Raw genomic sequence first — 18,563 nt, forward strand, 5'->3', positions numbered from 1 at the left:
TAAGCAGTGAGCACGATACAGATAGGTACATCTCCGATGATGAAGTGGCACAGCATGAGCTTCCTCATACGCGCAGGATGCCCCGCCTGCTCAATGCTCGAATTGCGAGATTCGTCCACTCATTGCATTTCATGATTGGCCTTCGAGATTCGCCAGGTCCGTAGGGCTCCCCATCCTCCTTTGTCCAAATTATCTCAATCTCTCCAGGTACATCGCTCTTCTTCCAAAAGTTTACTCCCTGCTGTTTAGTTGGTGTCGGCAAGTCTCCCAAGACAGAGCCCAATCGCCCGGAATCGAAATCGGCCTTGTAAACAACTCCGATTGGTGTCGTTCGGTGTAGACGGGCCGACTGGCCAGGAGAAAAGTCTTCTCTCTCCTCGTACCTCATGCCTCTAGCCGCGATAATGTCGCCGGTAACGTGAAAGAGGGTTCCTGAACCATGCACTCGTTCTGCCTCTACGAAGACACCGTCGTGGTACCGCTTGACGGGCTCGAGAGGATCGTGGGCTACCGAGTCCATTTCTGGTCTGAATACTCGATACAGCTGCGGCTGCTGTTGTTCGCGGAGCCGTTGTAGCAGGACTTGTCTCTGCTGTTGATTCATTTGTTGGAATGCGGCTCTTTGTGGTGGATCTAGCTGGTCCAACAGGGTTTGGATCTGCTGTTGGCTAAGCCCAATCCCCGACAATCTTTGAAGTTTTCAACGGCTAAAGGACTACAAGCTTTGTTTCTTCTGCTAATAGGAAGAATTTTTAGTACAAAATTCGCTTTCCTTGCCTGTATCGACTTGCTGTGCGACTGTCATTCATATCATATCCTTAGTCGGCACCAAGCTAGTCAGTGAGCTGAATTTGGAGCTGGCGCCAAGTGAAACTGATTTGTACAGCGTCTGTCAGCAGCGGAGTAACATCTTTATTGTGGCGTCCGCAGGAATTGCGCCGGCCGATTCGCTACAATCCTGATTCTCGCTGGGATAAGACGATCTTCAATGTGACTCCGCTGCTGACAGACGCTGTAGCAGTCAAAACGACTGCCCGCCGCTTGGCCCTAATACTGTCAGCATACACTGATAACGTATTCCGCAAGCCAGCACGACCGACTCGTACTAAAGCAAGGCCGGCAGATGAGGGATGAAAGTCGAAGGAACCGCCAATACAAGCCAAAGACACTACTCGCAGGAAACAGCCGCGAAATCAACCCTGCCTTCTCGACTATGCGTAATTCTTCCAAGAAGGCTGATCACAGCTTGAGTTTTCTGCTCGGAGATACCGTCGCACTTTCCAGGAGCAACAGGAACTCTAGCGAGATTGTGGCTGTTCGCCATGGAATGAATATGTGAGATGCCATTATTCTTGACTCAAGGGCTTCGGGCGGTCTCGTTGGGCGAAAAGATCTGTTCGTCAACGGTGCTTATGAGTCTATCAATGGCCAAACAGCGAACGGCATCGGTGGATCCAAATTTACACCCGTCGGTCGAGGAACGATTAAGATCAACTGTCGCCCGTCCGTCACGCGGAGTCTCCTTGCCCGCAATGACGAGTCTCTCAGTAAAACAGACGGGCTCGTTGGGATGGGATGTAATCCAGTATTGTGGTCTTCCTCGCTGCCGAGCTGGCAGCTATGCGTATCCACTCGTTGCCCTTGATGCAAGCTGTCGAGCCTCAAACGCTCACCCAAGGTTAGGTCAGCGCAGAAAAAAGTTGTGGCGTATGGTAGCCAGGCGTAGATTTGAAGAGTGTAGGCCGGGTGTACATCGTGATAGGTTGCGTATGCTGTAGTGTCGCTGTGTAAGCGTGATAGTCGGGCAATTGTCGTTTTCGACGGCGTCGCTAAGTGAGAATATCGGAGGTGATATCATTATAGTGATTCGCATGGTCGGCTGTGACATGATCAGGATCTCATCAGTTGATGAGGGACTTGACAAGCGCCAAGGGTACAGGCAGTGGATGTGGAGTCCATATCCGCGCAGCCTCTGTGGTCTAGTCGTTTGATATAAGCGCCCGCGAGGTAGAGATGCGATCCACTCATCCTTGGTCCATCCACAGGGTGTGGCCACGGCGTGTCCAGATGGCTGGAAGATTTGCCTACTATGGCCACAGCCTCGCACGAGCCAATCTGGCCTGACTTCCCGATCTGAGCCTTGTGCAGCTACTATGCAGGGTGTCAATAGTCGCCCTAAGGCACCACTAGCTGTGGCCACGGCGACGGGATAAATCCACGGGTGTACAGCCATCTCTACTGCGATGGAAGGATATGACACCTTGACAGACCTCGAGATCAGGGAAGGTGATATCAAAGAGAGGGGGTTGCAAACTCGCTCGTCCGCTTAGGCTGTCGTTCGAAGGCTCTTGCACATCATGCCCCGGGTGAAGAGTACATCAGAGCCGCCTCACTTTTCAAAAGGTCTGGGTCTTACATCGCCGTGCCACACTCGTTGAAATGCTCACCCATCCCGAGGCTCTGAAACACACCCAAGCTGCCAGCCTACAGCCTCTCTTACTGTATGCACTCACACCGGCACCAACCTCTTCGCCATACACGTCCCCACCGCTAAACACACCACAAATTAGCATCTCCACCCATGCACCTCACCGCCCCCTCGCACGCAATTAACTCACAATGTTCACTATTCGTCGTCCACCCCCGTCCAGTCGTGTCAAAATTCATATAATCATTCTTCCACTCCATGACCAAACGGGTACAATGCAGCGTATGCTCATAGCTATACACATGCCTATCAATATGGCGACCCTCGAGCATGGCGAGGTGGAGACGCCGCCATTGGTACAGGCAGTGCATGACGTGGTAGTCGTAGAGGGGGTAGAGGTCGTAGTGGCCGGAGGTTACGGATTGCCATGAGGCGGGCTGGGTGTGGTTGCGGTCGAAGAACCTGTTGTAGTGCTCAGTGAGGGGATTTACGTGGAGGATGTCGAGGTTGGTGGGTGTGGTGTTGGGTGACACGTACTATGGCGGAAATGGAAGTTAGTCACTTGATGGAAGGGCCGATTGTTCTGGTGGCTTGTCTTACTCAGTCGAAGGAGACTTCTTGGAGCATTTGCGCGAGTATATCGCCGTGGTAGCATTCCGTCGAGTACCACCATGATGCCATGATATCGAAGTGACAGCCTGCCGCCTCCGCCTCGTGGCTGTTACTACCACACTTGGAGTCATCCGCATTGTCTCCCAGCTGCGTCGACGAAACTGCCGTGAGAGATTTGTCGAGATCGTTGTATCGGGGTTGCTGGAGCACGAGTTGCCATACCACAGTGAGGCCCACACCAAGAATACAACCGAGAAGCAAAGGAATGCGCCAGGATTGTGTCGCTTTGCGATCCGAGTCCACTATCCCAATCATCTGAGCGACCAGCGTGGAAGTTTGGGGTTCGTGACTGTCAACGTGATGGCCGAGATGGTCTGTAGAGATTGAAAAGGTTTCAGTATTATTCAACAATCATAATCTGTAGGTTGCTCCATGGCCTGATCTTCGCATAGCGGTGGCCATTCACCGAGGCCAGCTACATTGCCGTACAAGCGGTGCAAGTTCAGTCGTGGACAACCACCAGCAGGGCTGTGCGAGGAGTCATTAGCTGGAAGCTCGCCTGAGCTGTTTGGCGTGAGTTTTCAAAGGGATGGCATGTCATGAAGTCATGCAGGGGATGTACGTGGACACCTCCGTTACCGCGGAACGGTCACCGAACTGCTGCAAGGGTGCTGGGTAGTTCGGACGTACTTTGAGGCTTTGAGCGAAGTTTGCAACGTCTTGTTGGACAGGACTTCTCTCGCTTGAATGCAGTGCTTCAAGGTCGACGAAAAGATTTCGAATCGACGTCGCGAGCGGAGACCAAGCTATGGTTGCGCGAAGAATGTTATCGAGCAGAGCTCTTCATGCACCGTCCAGCATCAGAACGTCCTCCTCATGATCCCCCTTGTGTCCATTAACACCATTCGTCAAACCTCCAACAGGTGCCGCAACATCATCCATCTGATTCAACGCCCACAACAGCACAAACCTCTCCTCACTCGTCTTGCCCAACCTGTCATAATGCTTCTCAGTATGCGCCTTCAACGCATCGACCACATCCTTGACACTCTCTTTACTCTGCGTCTTGTCTTTCGTGCTCAGCTCCGCCATCGCACCAGCGAGTGCCTCGTCCGTGTCCGTCGCAGCAGACTTGCGCCTCCTGTTCAGCGCCATGATCTTCTCCTTGGGGAACGTCCGGAGAAGAGCGTAGAGTACTCGTTGTGCGACGTGGTGGGTTCGGCCGTTTGCGTTCCAGTCTCGAAGCCGTCGTACAAGGGTCCAGATTTGACCTTCGCTGAGGGAGGCGAGGACTTCGTCGACTTCGATCCGGCCGGTGAGACTACCGGCTTCTTGAGGTCCGTTCACGACCGTGCTGAAGAGCTCGAGAAGTCGTTTGGGGTGGTTTAGCTGCAGTGCGAGCACGATGGCTTCCCGGAAGTTGTTAGACCTGATGTGGTTTTGCAGTTCCTGATCTTGCTCGATCCGAGCAGTCGCTTTCGTGGTAGCTTCCTGTGCTGTCGATGCGGTCGTGTCCAGCCAGAAGGTGAGCGTGCTGTCAGCAGATCCTGATACGAGTTCGAGAGATGACTCGATCGTGTCCTCTTCTTCGTCCGCATCATCGTCCACGGTCTTGTCCTTCTTGTCGCTTGCAGCAGTGGGCTTGACAGCCAGTGCCCAGACACGATCAATGTGGTTGTCCAGCGTCGCTGCACACTCACTGCTCTGAGCATCCCATACCTTTACCAAGCCGTCACCAGCCGCGCTTGCGACTTGCACACCTCGTCTATCCTTGCCACCTTTTGAAGGCGGTGGTAGCCAGACCACTTTCAAGACACTGTTGGCGTGTCCTTCGAATGTGCGTAAACAGCTGTAGTCTGTCAAACTCCAGATCTTGACAGTTTTATCACCACTTCCAGTGACTACCATGCCCTTAGCACTACTTGCAGCTCCTCCCTCACCGGTAGTGGTGAGAGCTGGCATAGTGGGCGGCGAAAATGCCACAGTCCAGACACCACGCTTATGGCCACGCAATACACCGACTGCTTCGCCACTTTCAACATCCCATATCTTGACAGTCCGATCTTGCGAGGCTGAGGCAAATAGTGGCGTAGTAGTCGAGTGTGAGGTTTCGATAGCGTTGATGTCCTTGTCGTGCGCCTTTCTGGTATATGCGGCTCGTGGCACCTTGCCTGACTGGCTACCGATGTCCCAACGCTTTACAGTCTTATCTTGACTGCCGGTGATCAGGAACTTGGGTGGGTGTTCCAGTGGTCGATCGTATTCTTTCGAGCCCAGCTGAGGTGCTGCAGACGGTAGGGCGACAGCGCCGATACTCTCTGCGTGACCTGTGAATGTCGCATAACACGTGTAAGAGCTGTTCGCTGGGTCCAGCCGCCATAATCTAGCGGTATTGTCTTTTGCGCCTGTCGCCAACCAATGTCCTGACCAGTCCGTGTCGATTGTAATTATGATGTCGGAATGTCCTTTGAGTGATGCCACGTCGGCACCGAAGTATGGTGTGGAAGGATCATTCGTGTCCAGCGAAATCAGTCGGATGTCCTCCAGGTTTGTGGCCAGAGCTAGCAGGTTGCGATCCCGTCCAATGTACGCAAGATCGATGACTTCGTCGTGCGTGCCACTGATGCGTCTGAGGACAGGCAACGGCGGTATTTGTGCCGACGATTTGCTGTGTTTCGGGAGTGCCTCGAGTGACCGTAAGACAAGAGTTTGATCTGCGTGCACAGTCACGAGGTACGGCAAATTCGTATGATGCAGGACGTCCAGTATGCCCTCAATCTCGGCACCCGCTTCCTGATCTTCTGTTACTTCGGTCCCACCCTGCGTGCTCCATATCCGCAGTCTCGCAGTCTCCCCGCCTGTGTAGACGAAGCGTCCTTGCTCCAGAAAGCCAGCCTTCTCCACGGTCTCCAGAACAGCTACCGTAGAGGCAGTCTGCCATGTTGACGAGTCCCACAGTATTACTGTTTTGTCTCTGCTCGCGGAAAGCAATAGCTTCTGCTCAGGCGAATAGTCCAGACTCCTCACGACCGACCCGTGCGACTCTAAGTTTGCTGTGCTCTTCCTCTTGTGTAGATGCCAGATTCTGACTCGGCCGTCCTCGCCTCCCGAAGCCAGCCTATACCCTGCCGTCGCATCGTCGTGTACAGGTTCTGCTTCGTGGTTCTTTTGCTTGCTCTTCCTCTTCTTGCTCTTGCTAGACTGCTGCTCGGCATCTGGATCGACTTGGAAGAAGTGCAATGCGGAGATGACTCCACTGTGGCCGTGGAAAGTATGTGTCGCAAAGCCTCCCCGAATACCCCAGACCTTGACCACTCCATCGGCACCACCAGTGGCCAGAAGGGAGCTGGTCGCATCCGTCGCAAGTACCACCACGGGCGTGGAATGAGGCTTGAGTGTTCGTACAAGCTTTGCCTCTATGCTCTCATCAGGATCCGAGACGCGCAGCGCATATATGCGCATAGCACGCGATCGTGAGCACAGTATGAGATACGACGCATCAGGTGTGAGTGTGAGGGTTGTGAGAGGTTCGCCATCCTAGTCACTTGGTCAACAGGCAGTCCTGGTGTATGCGACCACGGTACATAGCACTTACGCCTTCTAGGCGTGCCAAATGTGCTCCAGTGTTCAGGTCGGTGAGAAGAGCTTCTTCGCCAATGCTGGACGCCAGGATGCTGCCATCTTCGCGGAGTGAGACAGCACCGCCGGTGTAGATGGGCTGAATCACTCTGCTACGCTCGAAGGTCGTCTTATCCTCTGCCTTGTATGCCATCCTTTCACAGTGCTTCCATCAGATATTGACGCTGTTTCCCACCATGCGCTTCTGGTAGTAGTTCTAGCATGCAGTCGTGTCAAGGCTTCAGACAATGCTGTTGGTACAGAAGTGATCGCTGCGGTCTCTACTACACGAGCGAGCAGTGTAATGTAACGTGGCTAGTCGTACAATTGGTGTAGCAGTGCAATGCATCAGCAGCTCAGGCACTTCGTCTGGAACTTTTTTGGATCAGCGAAGATGCCGGGTGAATGCCCGGGCCGAGTGACGACGCGATCGAGCTGCCTGTGCCTGTGCCTGTGAGCTCTCTCTCGTGTTGGAACTCGGAGCTCGAGCAAACACCTCATCAACCAAACCCCACCAACACCGCACCCAACAACCGCAATCATGTACGTCAATACTCGTCGGAACATCATGGAGATCCTAATGAAACAACAGGGAGGTGTTGCTCGGAATCACTGGCAAGGACTTCACCATCGTCGCCGCCTCGAAAGCGGCCATGCGAGGCGCATCCATCTTGAAGGCCAGCGACGACAAGACCCGCCAACTCAACAAGCACACTCTGATGGCATTCAGTGGAGAGGCAGGCGACACAAGTACGTCCCTCCCAACCTGATGACCATGCTATCCACTGACATGGTGTTAGTACAATTCGCCGAGTACATCCAAGCCAACATCCAGCTCTACTCGATGCGCAACAGCACCGACCTCACACCCTACGAGGCCGCCTCCTTCGTGCGCTCCGAGCTCGCCAAGTCCCTGCGCTCCCGCTCACCCTACAGCGTCAACCTCCTCCTCGGCGGCTTCGACGACATCTCCAACACCCCACAACTCTACTGGATCGACTACCTGGCCTCATGCGCACCACTCCCCTACGCCGCCCACGGCTACGCACAGTACTACTGCCTCAGTATCCTCGACAAGCACCACCACCCCGACATCTCCTTCGAGCAGGGCATGAAGATCTTGAGGATGTGCACGGATGAGCTGAAGAGGCGGTTACCGATCGACTTCAAGGGTGTGTTGGTCAAGGTTGTGACGAAGGATGGGATTAGAGTGGAGCCGTATGAGGATGACAAGCAGGTGTTGGCACCGTAGATGGTGGTGATGCTGAGATGATACGAGCGATGGGCGTTAGGCGTTTGAACAGCATACGCAGCCGGATCGCTGCGAGACAGGTAGGGAAAGAGGCTCGGTATCATATCACAATGTGAAGCCTTTCCATGCAGCCCTTGTGCAAGAGGGTATCAGCAGAACAGTACAGGCCAGGATCCATCACGACCTAGCTCGGGTCTCGAGCCGCACGTGCAATGGCGGTCGTTCCGTGCCGAGAAGTCATCAAACTTGTCAAACAGGGTTGTCTTTCGTCTCAGCATCAACAACATCTGATCGGCACAGTCATTCCCAGCAAATCCCGACGCTTTTACAATCCAGGACTCTACTCGGTCTGCCACTGCAGGCCTCGACCTGTTACGCAGCGTGAAGCCACATTCGAGTTTTTGGGGACGGACACGGCCCAAAATGCGTCTAATCTCAACATGTCGCGTCGGTGCACAACGATTGCAGTCATTGCACTGTTGACTGACTGATCCTACAGAATCGGATGAGTCTACTGTCTGGTAGCCACACAGACGATGGCAGTACACTCAGCTACCAGGAAATCCGTGAGGTGGCTTCACCACCACCAGAGGAGACTTCCTTGCCCGAGGCTATCAACACTGCATCCCTCCGAAGGCTCCGGGCCTTGCTGAAGTGCATCACCGACAGTAACCCTCAAGCTCACGATCGCGCGTCTTCATTTCTACTGAAACCTATCACTGGCACCAACAAGAAGCGGAAGGCACGTGAAACATGCAAGAATTGCTATGAGGAGTATGATGTCTGGGAGAACGAAATGGGTGCATGTGTGTTCCACGAAGGTACGTCGTGTCAATGTTAGAGCAGCTGACGATCAAGTGATTGATATTCTGCTAGGTGGCAAGGAAGTCAACGATTCTGATGGCTTTTGGGATGACCATGATCCACATCACGGCGAGCCCGAGGACTTAGAAGATGAGCCGGGCTACGACGAGGGCTTCCAATGGAGCTGTTGCCAGGAGCCGATTGGTGCCGAAGGGTGCGTCAGGTCGAGGCATTTGCCCAAAGATGCGCACAAGAAGAAGAGCAGAGTGGATGTGGCCAGCCTGACGGACTGATCAGAAGTCTTGACTGCGTCATGTAATCTCTCAATGCCATTGATGCGTACTCGACGACTCTTACTCGGCATCACTGACGACAACGATGAAGCTCCTCGCAATGAAACAACGGCCTCGTCGTTGAAGCGTGGTGCCAGCAGCCATGACAAGTAATGCGAAGAATAAATCGAGACACTTGTCGAAGGTCGTGATGTCCTTCTGCTGCCAGGCACTTCACCCTGAATGACTCCCGCGAACGAGTCCGCCTCTATGCCAAGAGCTGATCACAGCGCTGACCAGGGTGGCTTGTCGTTGCTGAGCATCTGTCATATTGCACATTTACGACAATACATTCCACCATTCAGCACGATACTATTCCCGCACAGGTCAATCGAGTCACATTCGACGCGAAAGCAGCTCTACTCACCGCAGGGTACTTTGCAATAACTTCCATCAATAAGCGAACGACTGACGCGAACATGACGCGAGACGCGTCGGAGCCAGACATGTCGTGTCTAACAACACAATCGACCTTCGAGGATACGAAAGAGGTCAGCGAGGCGGCGGAGTCTGCCAGCAACATCGCGACTGGATCGAGTGAAGGAGCCAGTCTGGAAGTCAAAGCTGTACCACGGGCAGAGCCCACAGGAACCACCCTCCAAGATGCTATCAACAGCGCGCCACTGACACAGCTCCGACGATTGCTTATTGAGATCACCAACATGAATGCTGAGGCTCGCGGACATGCATCCACAAGACTACTGACTTCCATACCAGGGAAACGAGGTAAGCGCAAAGCTTTTGAGACCTGCATTAAATGCGATGCAGACTACCACGTCAACGACAATGGCCCAAGTTCTTGTGTGTATCACGATGGTCTGTTAGCTAAACTCATTAGACCAGTGCACGGCTAATCTTTAAGCGCAGGCGACAAGGAAGTCGATGAATCGTCGACTACCTGGGACGACTTCCCTGGAGAACCAGATGACTTCGTAGATGACCCGGACTATGCTGAAGGAGTGATCTGGAACTGTTGCGACAAGGCACTGGGGTCTGAGGGCTGCGTCAAAGAAAGGCATCAGTCAAAGGTCGAGCCTGCAACCAAGAGAGGCCGAATGGATGTGGCGAGTCTGATGAACTGAGCGTGACGCACTTAGTGACATGACCGGCAACATGTTCAGGCCCAGACACGACAAATGACTCCGGGCGTAGTAAGAACCGCAGCACTGTGCATCAAGAGTGAGGCACTTTATGGGTGACTCGGACCTTGTAAAACCCCGGCTGGACATCCCAAAATGCCTCAAGCCGTTAGTCCTACACGGAGGCGGAGTTGCCAAGAAGACGCTTCTGGGTGCTGTCGCGAACTCCGCAGCCCAGATGATCCTTCATCTATAAGACATACTGGTGTCCTCGGTTGGTCAGCATGCTTGGCCTGCATCTTGGACAGGCGCCACATACTGTAGTTGACCCACGGGCCATATAGGGTTGCTTAAGAATGAACCTCAGCCAAGACCTCGACTGGAAGCAGATCAGTGTGCAAACATGGCGTACAAAAAGACAGGTCGCGTACGCCAACAACACTCTATATTCACACAGACTCACCGAAGTACAACGACCAAAACGACAGCAAACCAAACCATCCACAATGTCAGAAAAGAAACTCCTCGTTGTTGTCGGCGCCACTGGGACGCAAGGCAGCTCAGTCATCACCCATTTCCTCAAAGAAGAGCCCGAATACCGCCTCCGAGGCCTTACCCGCAACACCACGTCACCCAAAGCACAAGCGCTCGCAGCCAAAGGCATCGAAATGGTCCAAGCGAACCTCAATGACCCTCCCTCCATAACTTCCGCATTCGAAGGCGCACGCTATCTTCGCATACACGGACCACGCTTACTCCCCCGAGGCCGAGTCCCTCGTAACCTCCGGCTCCCATCCCCCCATCGCAGCCGCCGCAGGCGCGATCGAAGTCCAGCAGGGGAAGACAATCGCAGATGTTGCTGCGAGGGTCCCGACGCTGCGGCGCTTGGTCTGGAGTGCGACGCCGTCTGCGAAGCTACGAAGTCATGGCAGCTTCAAGGAGATCTATGAGCTCGATGCTAAAGCTGAAGTTACATCCTACCTCTACTCCCATCCCGGCCTAAAAGACAAAGTGTCCACAGTGAATCCCTCCGTCTCCGCAGATGTCCTGCTTCGATACTCCATGCTATTGGGTTCCTTCACGAAACCCTCCACCGCCGGAGGCCAATATATTCTGCGAAACGCATATCAAATGACCCTCCCCGTCCCCTGGCTCGACATCCACACCCACTTCGGATCCTACATCTCCGCTCTCCTCCACGCTCCCAGCGCGAGTCGGAATGTAGCAGCCGTATCAGGCTATCTCAGTTACAATGACGTGGTCGCTATTATAGAGGAGAAGTTGAACATCAAGATCCAGCACGAGAACGTCAGCGTGGAGACGATGGTGTTGGAAGCAGGGGATGAAATATGTGGGTTGATTAAGGAAGCGGTGGAGTTGATGCATTTTGTTGAGGGGTTTGGGTTTGAGACGCCGAGGGAGTTGGAAGGGAGGGAGGCGAGGATTGTGGGGGTGGAGGAGTTGGAGGGGGAGACGGGGAGGAGGGTGAAGAGAGGTGGGCTGAGGGAGGCGATGAGGAGGTTGGAGTGGGGGGTTGTTGCTGGGGTGAGGGTGATGGGAGGGGTGTGGTGCTATTGCAATTGCAATTGATTGGGATGATAGAAGACGGTAACGATAACGTGTTCACACTAATTCGCGACATAATCCTCACTCTTAATCAAACATACGACTCATCCCCATCATTGAGCTGTCCATATCCATCATCATCCTCATCGTCATCCTCACCTCCACCACCTCGCCACGCCCAACTATCCTCCCCCTCCCCCTCCCCACTCCCACCCTTCTCACCAAACCCCAACCTCCCCTTCTCCTTAGCCAAAAGCTCCTCCAAACTTGGCGCCCCCGCCGCCTCGCTCACCACTTGCGCACTAGTCCCTGGTTGAACCTCCCCACCATCCTCCGCACCGTCATTCTTCTCAACACCCTTCTCCCACTCCTTTGCCAACGCATCGATGTCATTATCGTCGAGCTCCTCATTCTTATCCTCCACTTGCTCGAAGACCGTCCCCGCATCGTCGCCGGCATCATCGGCACTCGCTAGCCCGGGCCTGCGCTCGGCATGCAGTGCGAACTCGGTGCTGCCGTTGGTATTGTATTGAATCGCTCTGTTCAGCGCGGCTGGGTCTTGAGTGAGAGATGCCCGCGCTGGGAGGTGCTCGGTCTCCTCTGCGAGGGAAGCTGGAGGGGGGACGTAGGCACGGCTCGTGGTAGAGCCTGATGATCCAGACCGTCCGGTCTGGACTCTTTTCGGTGAGACCTGGCTCGAAGCGTAGCGTCCACGTGACCAGTCTCTTAGAGCCTTATTTGGGGGCGACTTCGTTGCGGAGGATGCGAGAGAGGGGTTTCGCGAGGAGAGAAGGGCGTCTGTGTCAGGAATGACCGGAGCGTTTGATGTTACTGAAACGTGTCGTGGAGATGAGCCAGTTGCCTGAGGTACGGACGGGATGTTTGCGGGCGAGTTGTGTTGACTGGGGGTCTTTGGGACCCATGGTAAGCTCTCGTACCTGATGACCGGTGAGCCTCCCGAGGCGGGCGAGGGCGCGTTGCCGGCAGATGTCTGCAGTCGGGCAACAGCTGGTGAGATGATGGGCTTTGACGTGGCGGGTGTAGCTTGTGGGCTGACGGGACTGTTCCTGCTCTGTACCGAGTCGCGACGGGGGTCGATTGGGGAGACGATAGGACTTGGCGATGCGACTGTTTCTGGCCGCGCCTCAGGAACTTCGTGATCATTGTTTTTCTCGCCGAACAGTTCTTCTTCCATGTCATTGTCGTCGTCATCTTCTTTAATGGTGACACTGGTAGACTGGCGGGCTGGGAAGTCAGCTCCAAACACTGGCTGATCAGCGTTGGGAGTGGCAGGGACATCACCGGGCGCCTGAGCTGCAGCTGCCCATGTTTCATGCTCCTTGACAGCATTATCGTGCGTGCTGTCGAGGAACTCCTGAAGCTTAGCATCCTCCTGATCGGACTTCTGGCGCTTCGAAGCGTCCTCGTGGTCCTCAGCACCAGAGCTGCTTCTTTGGCGTTTGTCGCCAGTCGTGGGACTGTGTATGGAAAAGTTAGGAAACTGCTGCTTGGCCACGGGAGGCTTCGCGTTGGCAGCAGGAGCTTGTTGCTCCTCGACTGGTGACTTTTGCTCGTTCTTGGCCAGCCATTCTGCATGCTTACGGTTCTTCTCTTCCTCCTTGGCACGAACCCTTTGGCCGATCGACTCAGTCTCTGCAAGGGCTGTCTTGTAAGTTTTCATCTCCGCTGGAAGATCCACGTCACCGCGCAATCGATGGAGCTCCTCAAGGTCACGCTGCAACAGCGTCAAGGTTGTGTAGGCCCCATCAAGATCGATCTCGTCCCAGACCAGGGTTTGTCGATTTCGGGGACGAGTGAGAAACTCTGCTTCTGTCTGCGCGTGCTTGTGGTACTTGTCGATCCTCCGGCTGAGCATGCGTAGTTGGTGGTCCTCTTCTGTATCGCCGTCTGTATTAATCTTTGCACGAAGGGGGCGCGCACGGAGGAGCTCTTCTTGAAATACTGCCAAAACCCCCCCGCTCGAGTTCCCGGGCAGGGCGCGTAGCTCGAGAAGACCCGAAGCTACCTCATCGTACACGCGAGGAATGTCTCGACGGTCCAAAGTCTCATCCCTCAGGTCTATCAGGCAGTCGCTTGATGGGAACCTGCGCGCCTTACTGCCCGGCGGCCCGGCGCGATGGTTAATCAATGCTTGGGCGATGTCGGTCAAGTAACGAGGGACTGGTCGTTGCTGGTGTCGGAGTGCTGCGTAGTGAATAAGATCCTCCGTCAACGACCGTTGATACCGCTCCTCCTGTTCCGGAGTCCTAGTAATAGCCGCCAGCGACATCCATTCGGGCAGACCATCGTCTCGCGGGTCGCCTTCTCCTGCTGCATGCCTCATGCGTTCCTCCCGAGCAGGATCATACCACTCCGCCAATACTCCAGAATAAGCTTCGATCCCAGGTGAGACAGGAACGTCGCCATTGTCGATGCGATGAAGATCCAAGAGGCGGTCACGCACCGCGGATAGGTGGTAAATGGTCAGGTCGATTTCACGTTGGGTGTTGGCGCGACCTTGGAGGTGGGTGAGGTGCTCCTGGAACACCTCGAGCAGCACGCGGATGTCTTCGTCTGCGCGGAGTTGTCGCTCTTTCTCGGTCTCTGCTGGGGGCGTAGGTGTCGCTTGTGCCTGATCGACGGGCGGTTCAGCGGTCTGCTGTGGTTCAGTCACTGGAGCCTCATCCTGGCCGCTCCACTCAGGCGCAGTGGCTGTATATTGAGCCACTACAGCATGCTCCTGCTCTGGTCTAGCCTGTGAAGCCTCCTGCTGGCCACTCTGTTCCTCGCCAGCAGCAGCAATTTGAGGCCGCGTTTCAACCTGCAAACCCTCTCCCTCACCACCCCGCTCCTCCCCACCATCAGCAGTCCCATCCTCCGCCACCTCACCACTACTCTCTCCCTTACCCCCCTTAGCCCTCTCCCTCTCCCTTTTCGCATACTCATCCGGATCCGCCCCGAGCTCCACCGGCAGCACCGGCGAAATCTCCTTGGTCCCCTTCGCCGCAGCGACTCTCGCACGGGTACGCTGGCGATTACTGGGATCCGTATTGACACGAATCGGAGCAGGAGCAGGAGCAGCAGCTGGTGCCGCATTAGAAGCAGCATCATCGCCACTGGCTTTAGTGGCCTTCTTCCTGGTGCTGCGACGGCTGGGTGCCTTTTTGGGTTTGGCGATGCCTTTCTTTTTGGGTGGCATTTTGGATGATTGTCTCCACGTCGTTGAAGTGATTAGATGTGGTGGGTTTCTGACGATTCGAACGGTATGGAAAGAGAGTCCTGAACTCAGCTCGACGGGACTTTTCTTCCTCCCATCTTCTGGTCTTGCTGCTTGCAGAGCATGCCGCAAAGTCTTTGTGTGAGCTTGGATGCCGAATCCGGCGATTGACGTTCTGACGATTGCGGACAAACGATATGTACATGCCTTGATGTTTTCGCATGATTGACTAGCATGTAGCGTACGGTGAAGCTTGGCGCATCGACATCTGTTCGCGCCATCGTTGTCACCGGTTCGAGGTCATCTTCTTGTCGGGCGGCTCTACCTTCACGGGCCCACTCACGACAAGCGAGGAATGCACGACAAAGTCATTGTTCCGCTGGCATGCCAACAGCCAAGCACGCCAAGCATCTCACATCCCGCAACGCCACTGCCAGCGGCCAAAGAAAATCAAAGAGCTCGTGTACACAAATAATTCTAAATAAACCTCCTCCCAGGGGTCATGTTGCTCCAACGCCATCCACAAAGCCTCAATGTTCGTACAAAACAAGCATAGTATGCATCGCTTGCTCGAAATGCAACACGGAAGCAAGCACAGAAACTAGACATTACATGATAGCGGCCTCTTTGACCTTTGTGTGCAAGCGTTGGATCGAACGCTTTGCGCGCAGGAGTCATACTGCAGGAGGCTTTTGGTTCTCCTTTTCCTTCTCAAGCTCTTCGGCTTCCTTCTCGCCTTCAAGGTCCAGCTTGGCTAGTGCTTCGGCAGTGAGAGGCACGCCGGCTGTTCCAGCAATTACGCATTCGCCTGCAGCTGCGAGAGGGTTGTCATCGTGACCTGGTAATGGACTGAGTGGACTGACAGGCTCGGTGTCTACGCCGAGTCCGCCATCGTCTGACGGAAGATCAGTTGTGTTAAGGTTGAGTTCAGGGCCGAATTGGTCGATGTCCTCATACTCTTCCATGTCTTCTTCATCCTCTTCCTCGTCCTCTTCCGTAAGACCAGGCATCATCTCAGCGCTAGGACGACCCTGCACACTCGCTGACCGACTCCCAGATGGATTGCCTCCGCGGCCATGTGGCGAGCTGTTCATTGGCCCTTTGAACACAGAACGTTTTCGACGAGCAAAGACTAGCATGCCAGGTGATGATGGTGGCGGTAGCGAACCGAAAGCACTTTTGCCTTCACCGCCAAAGCCTGGGAGAGAGCCAATATCTGCAGGTGGTGGTCGCCTCTGGAAGCGCAGCCCAGCAGGAAATGTGCCAGTCGTGGGTGTGGATGGTAGCACTTTGACAGAGCTGTGCGGCGACCTACCGAGCCTTGATCCCGATGCCGAGGAAAGTCCTGAAGGTGATGCTATCGAGTTACTGGACGTACTCGAAGCTTTCGAATGTGTGTGCTGGTGGCTTGGCTGATGCTGATACGTGCTCCGAATCGATGAGACCGATGAAGACGTCGACTTGCGGCCACGCAGTCCAGAGGTCCTTCGATAGGACGAATGAGGCGTCAGTGTGTGCGGACTGAGACTGGTTCGCTTTCCTCTCGCGCTCGCTCCACTGCCGGTTGACGATGTAGTGTTGATCCTGGGCCGCGCAGGTAGAGTCTGTCTGGTCTGAAGATCTGGTCTGTGCCCATTGCTGGGACGTCGAGCCTGCGCGATAGGACCGATTGAGCGCCGCTGCAGATCTCGAAGGTCACCATGCTCCTGCCCGGTCTTACCATTCGGCAGGGGTTTGACGTTGGCATTCCCTTTCTTCTTGTCCTCGCCTTCATCGGGCGATTTCGAACGCTTTAGGGGGCCTTCCTTGAAGAAGTGCTTGACCCATTCCAGCTGCTGCCTCAAGGGCGTCGAGGAGAACTTCGCCCGCTTGCGCTGTGGAGGCGGCACATAGGATGGACTAAGCAGATCTGGGTTATTGGTCACGACCCGGAGCATACTTTGACTACCTCTCGAAGTAGTACGAGTGCGCGCTGTGCGTGGTCGAGTCAGCTGGTTGCCGTGATCCTTAGGTGGCGGCGCCGGCCGACTTCGTGACCTGCTGGCAGAATGTCTGGTCTCGCTTGTCTTTGGCTTTGACTTGGGCTGACCTTCTGGAGTCGGCGATTTTGTTTCCGTAACTCGTGGCAAGTCTGGTGCCTGCAGGGTGCTGGCATGTCCGTTGGCACGCTCCATCCGTCGACCACGCGAACGTGGGAAGTCTCCAATGACGTGTTCTTCTCCCTCGTGTATCTCTCCAAGATTGCTCTGCGCCAGTAGCCTGCCACTAGCAGCGCTCAGTCGCCTGATGGACTTGGCTTCAGCCTCTCGCTCTTTCCGCTTACGCTCGCGACGCCGTTCTTTCCTTTGCTCCTTGTCCAGCAGGAGTGCCCACCAGCCTGCCAGAGAATCGCATCTTTGTGCTAGGACATGTTCAATGACCATGTCAATGTCGACGCCCGCACCTTTCATTCGTTGGAGCACATCTTTCTCGAGTTGGGTCGTGAAGGGCGGTGGCTGTTGGAGCTTGAGAATCTCCTGCTGTTGCGGCGCGTGGTCCGCAAGCCAGGGGTCTTTGAGGATGTCACCAAGACAAGGCCGTAGCAGCGGCCGTTTCGAGAGGAGCTTTCTGATCAGCTCTCTCGCTAGATCAGGCACATGATCTGGAAAGTTGACCTCTTCGATTAAGATCTTGGCCTTGGTTGAGCCATCGTCGTCCTCATCGAATGGCAGCTCTCCGCACAACAGCGCGTATAGTATGACGCCCAAGCTCCAGACATCCACTTTCTCGCCTGCGTACTTCTCTCCGCGCAGCATCTCTGGCGCGCTGTACGCGATTGTGCCACACCATGTCTGCAGATAGCTTGTCGATCCCTGGTACTCTCGTGTGAAGCCAAAGTCCACCAACTTCACATTCTGTGCCTTGTCCAGGAGGATGTTCTCCAGCTTGAGATCTCGATGTACGCATCCTTTGTTGTGCACGTAGCTGACTGCGCCCACGAGTTGGGTGAAGATGCGCTGCACCTGGTCTGGTGGCATTTGGCCATGATTGAGCAGGTAGTTGTATAGCTCATCCCCTGGACAGTACTCCAGCACCAGCCATACCAGGCTCTCGGTGACTATAACCTCGTACAGGCGTGCGATGTGTGGGTGGAGGAACTGGCGATGGTGGTGGATCTCGCGCGCAAGGTTGGCATCGTCCTTCTTGGCGGACTTGAGGACGACCTTGGAGCCATTGGTGAGCTTGTGCGAGGCAAGGTATACCTTCCCGAAGCTGCCCTTGCCAATGAGCCGTCCGAGGGTGTAGTTGCCGACGGTGTGGAGGTCGGAGGAGGAGAACTCGCTGAGGAGGGATTGGTACGAAATGGCAAGCTGAAGGGCTGTCAGTATGTCTTGTGCTGTGCCTCACTTGGCCTGAAGTAGAGGTGGAGGTAGTGGCAGTGGTGAGGTGTATGTACTTTGTTTCGTTGCTCTTGCGCTTCGTACTCGGCCTGTGTCCTGGCCGGTGGCATTGACCGCGACGATGATCCTATGTATGCTTCCCTTGGGTGGGAGCCTCTCGAGAGCCGGCGAGGTCTCCTACCAACTCGATGCCCCTACCCGCACCGCCGCTCAATCGTCAGCCGGACTGCAATGGCTGCGACGTGGTCTTGGCCGTGGACTCGCCGGGCTGAGCT

The 18,563-nt window shown here is 55.0% G+C and overlaps 7 protein-coding genes across 7 annotated transcripts; 3 read left to right on the forward strand and 4 right to left on the reverse strand.

Moving 5' to 3' along the window:
• Nucleotides 1-64: 64 nt before the first annotated feature.
• Nucleotides 65-520, reverse strand: CLAFUR5_12176 (uncharacterized protein; the record flags this gene model as incomplete). Its single annotated transcript, XM_047911324.1, has 1 exon — nt 65-520. The coding sequence occupies one exon, from the start codon at nt 518-520 to the stop codon at nt 65-67; it is 456 nt and encodes a 151-aa protein (XP_047767063.1).
• Nucleotides 521-3,883: 3,363 nt separating this feature from the next.
• CLAFUR5_12177 (putative U3 small nucleolar RNA-associated protein 13) lies at nt 3,884-6,812 on the reverse strand (the record flags this gene model as incomplete). Its single annotated transcript, XM_047911325.1, has 2 exons — nt 3,884-6,577; nt 6,636-6,812. 2 exons carry the CDS (start codon nt 6,810-6,812, stop codon nt 3,884-3,886), a joined length of 2,871 nt encoding a protein of 956 aa, XP_047767145.1.
• A 387-nt stretch (nt 6,813-7,199) lies between these two features.
• CLAFUR5_12178 (putative proteasome subunit beta type-4) lies at nt 7,200-7,910 on the forward strand (the record flags this gene model as incomplete). Its single annotated transcript, XM_047911326.1, has 3 exons — nt 7,200-7,201; nt 7,251-7,408; nt 7,459-7,910. Coding segments are annotated over 3 exons (612 nt in total).
• A 423-nt stretch (nt 7,911-8,333) lies between these two features.
• CLAFUR5_12179 (uncharacterized protein) lies at nt 8,334-9,007 on the forward strand (the record flags this gene model as incomplete). Its single annotated transcript, XM_047911327.1, has 3 exons — nt 8,334-8,357; nt 8,410-8,731; nt 8,787-9,007. The coding sequence occupies 3 exons, from the start codon at nt 8,334-8,336 to the stop codon at nt 9,005-9,007; spliced, it is 567 nt and encodes a 188-aa protein (XP_047767146.1).
• A 458-nt stretch (nt 9,008-9,465) lies between these two features.
• CLAFUR5_12180 (uncharacterized protein) lies at nt 9,466-10,128 on the forward strand (the record flags this gene model as incomplete). Its single annotated transcript, XM_047911328.1, has 2 exons — nt 9,466-9,862; nt 9,914-10,128. 2 exons carry the CDS (start codon nt 9,466-9,468, stop codon nt 10,126-10,128), a joined length of 612 nt encoding a protein of 203 aa, XP_047766844.1.
• A 1,244-nt stretch (nt 10,129-11,372) lies between these two features.
• CLAFUR5_12181 (uncharacterized protein) lies at nt 11,373-14,890 on the reverse strand (the record flags this gene model as incomplete). The annotated part of the gene is made up of 2 exons (XM_047911329.1): nt 11,373-11,665; nt 11,914-14,890. 2 exons carry the CDS (start codon nt 14,888-14,890, stop codon nt 11,373-11,375), a joined length of 3,270 nt encoding a protein of 1,089 aa, XP_047766845.1.
• A 692-nt stretch (nt 14,891-15,582) lies between these two features.
• Nucleotides 15,583-18,398, reverse strand: CLAFUR5_12182 (Serine/threonine-protein kinase ppk16; the record flags this gene model as incomplete). The annotated part of the gene is made up of 2 exons (XM_047911330.1): nt 15,583-18,258; nt 18,345-18,398. 2 exons carry the CDS (start codon nt 18,396-18,398, stop codon nt 15,583-15,585), a joined length of 2,730 nt encoding a protein of 909 aa, XP_047766846.1.
• Nucleotides 18,399-18,563: the final 165 nt, after the last annotated feature.

This window comes from Fulvia fulva, chromosome 10 (assembly GCF_020509005.1).
Source record: "Fulvia fulva chromosome 10, complete sequence".
Lineage (NCBI taxonomy): Eukaryota > Fungi > Ascomycota > Dothideomycetes > Mycosphaerellales > Mycosphaerellaceae > Fulvia > Fulvia fulva.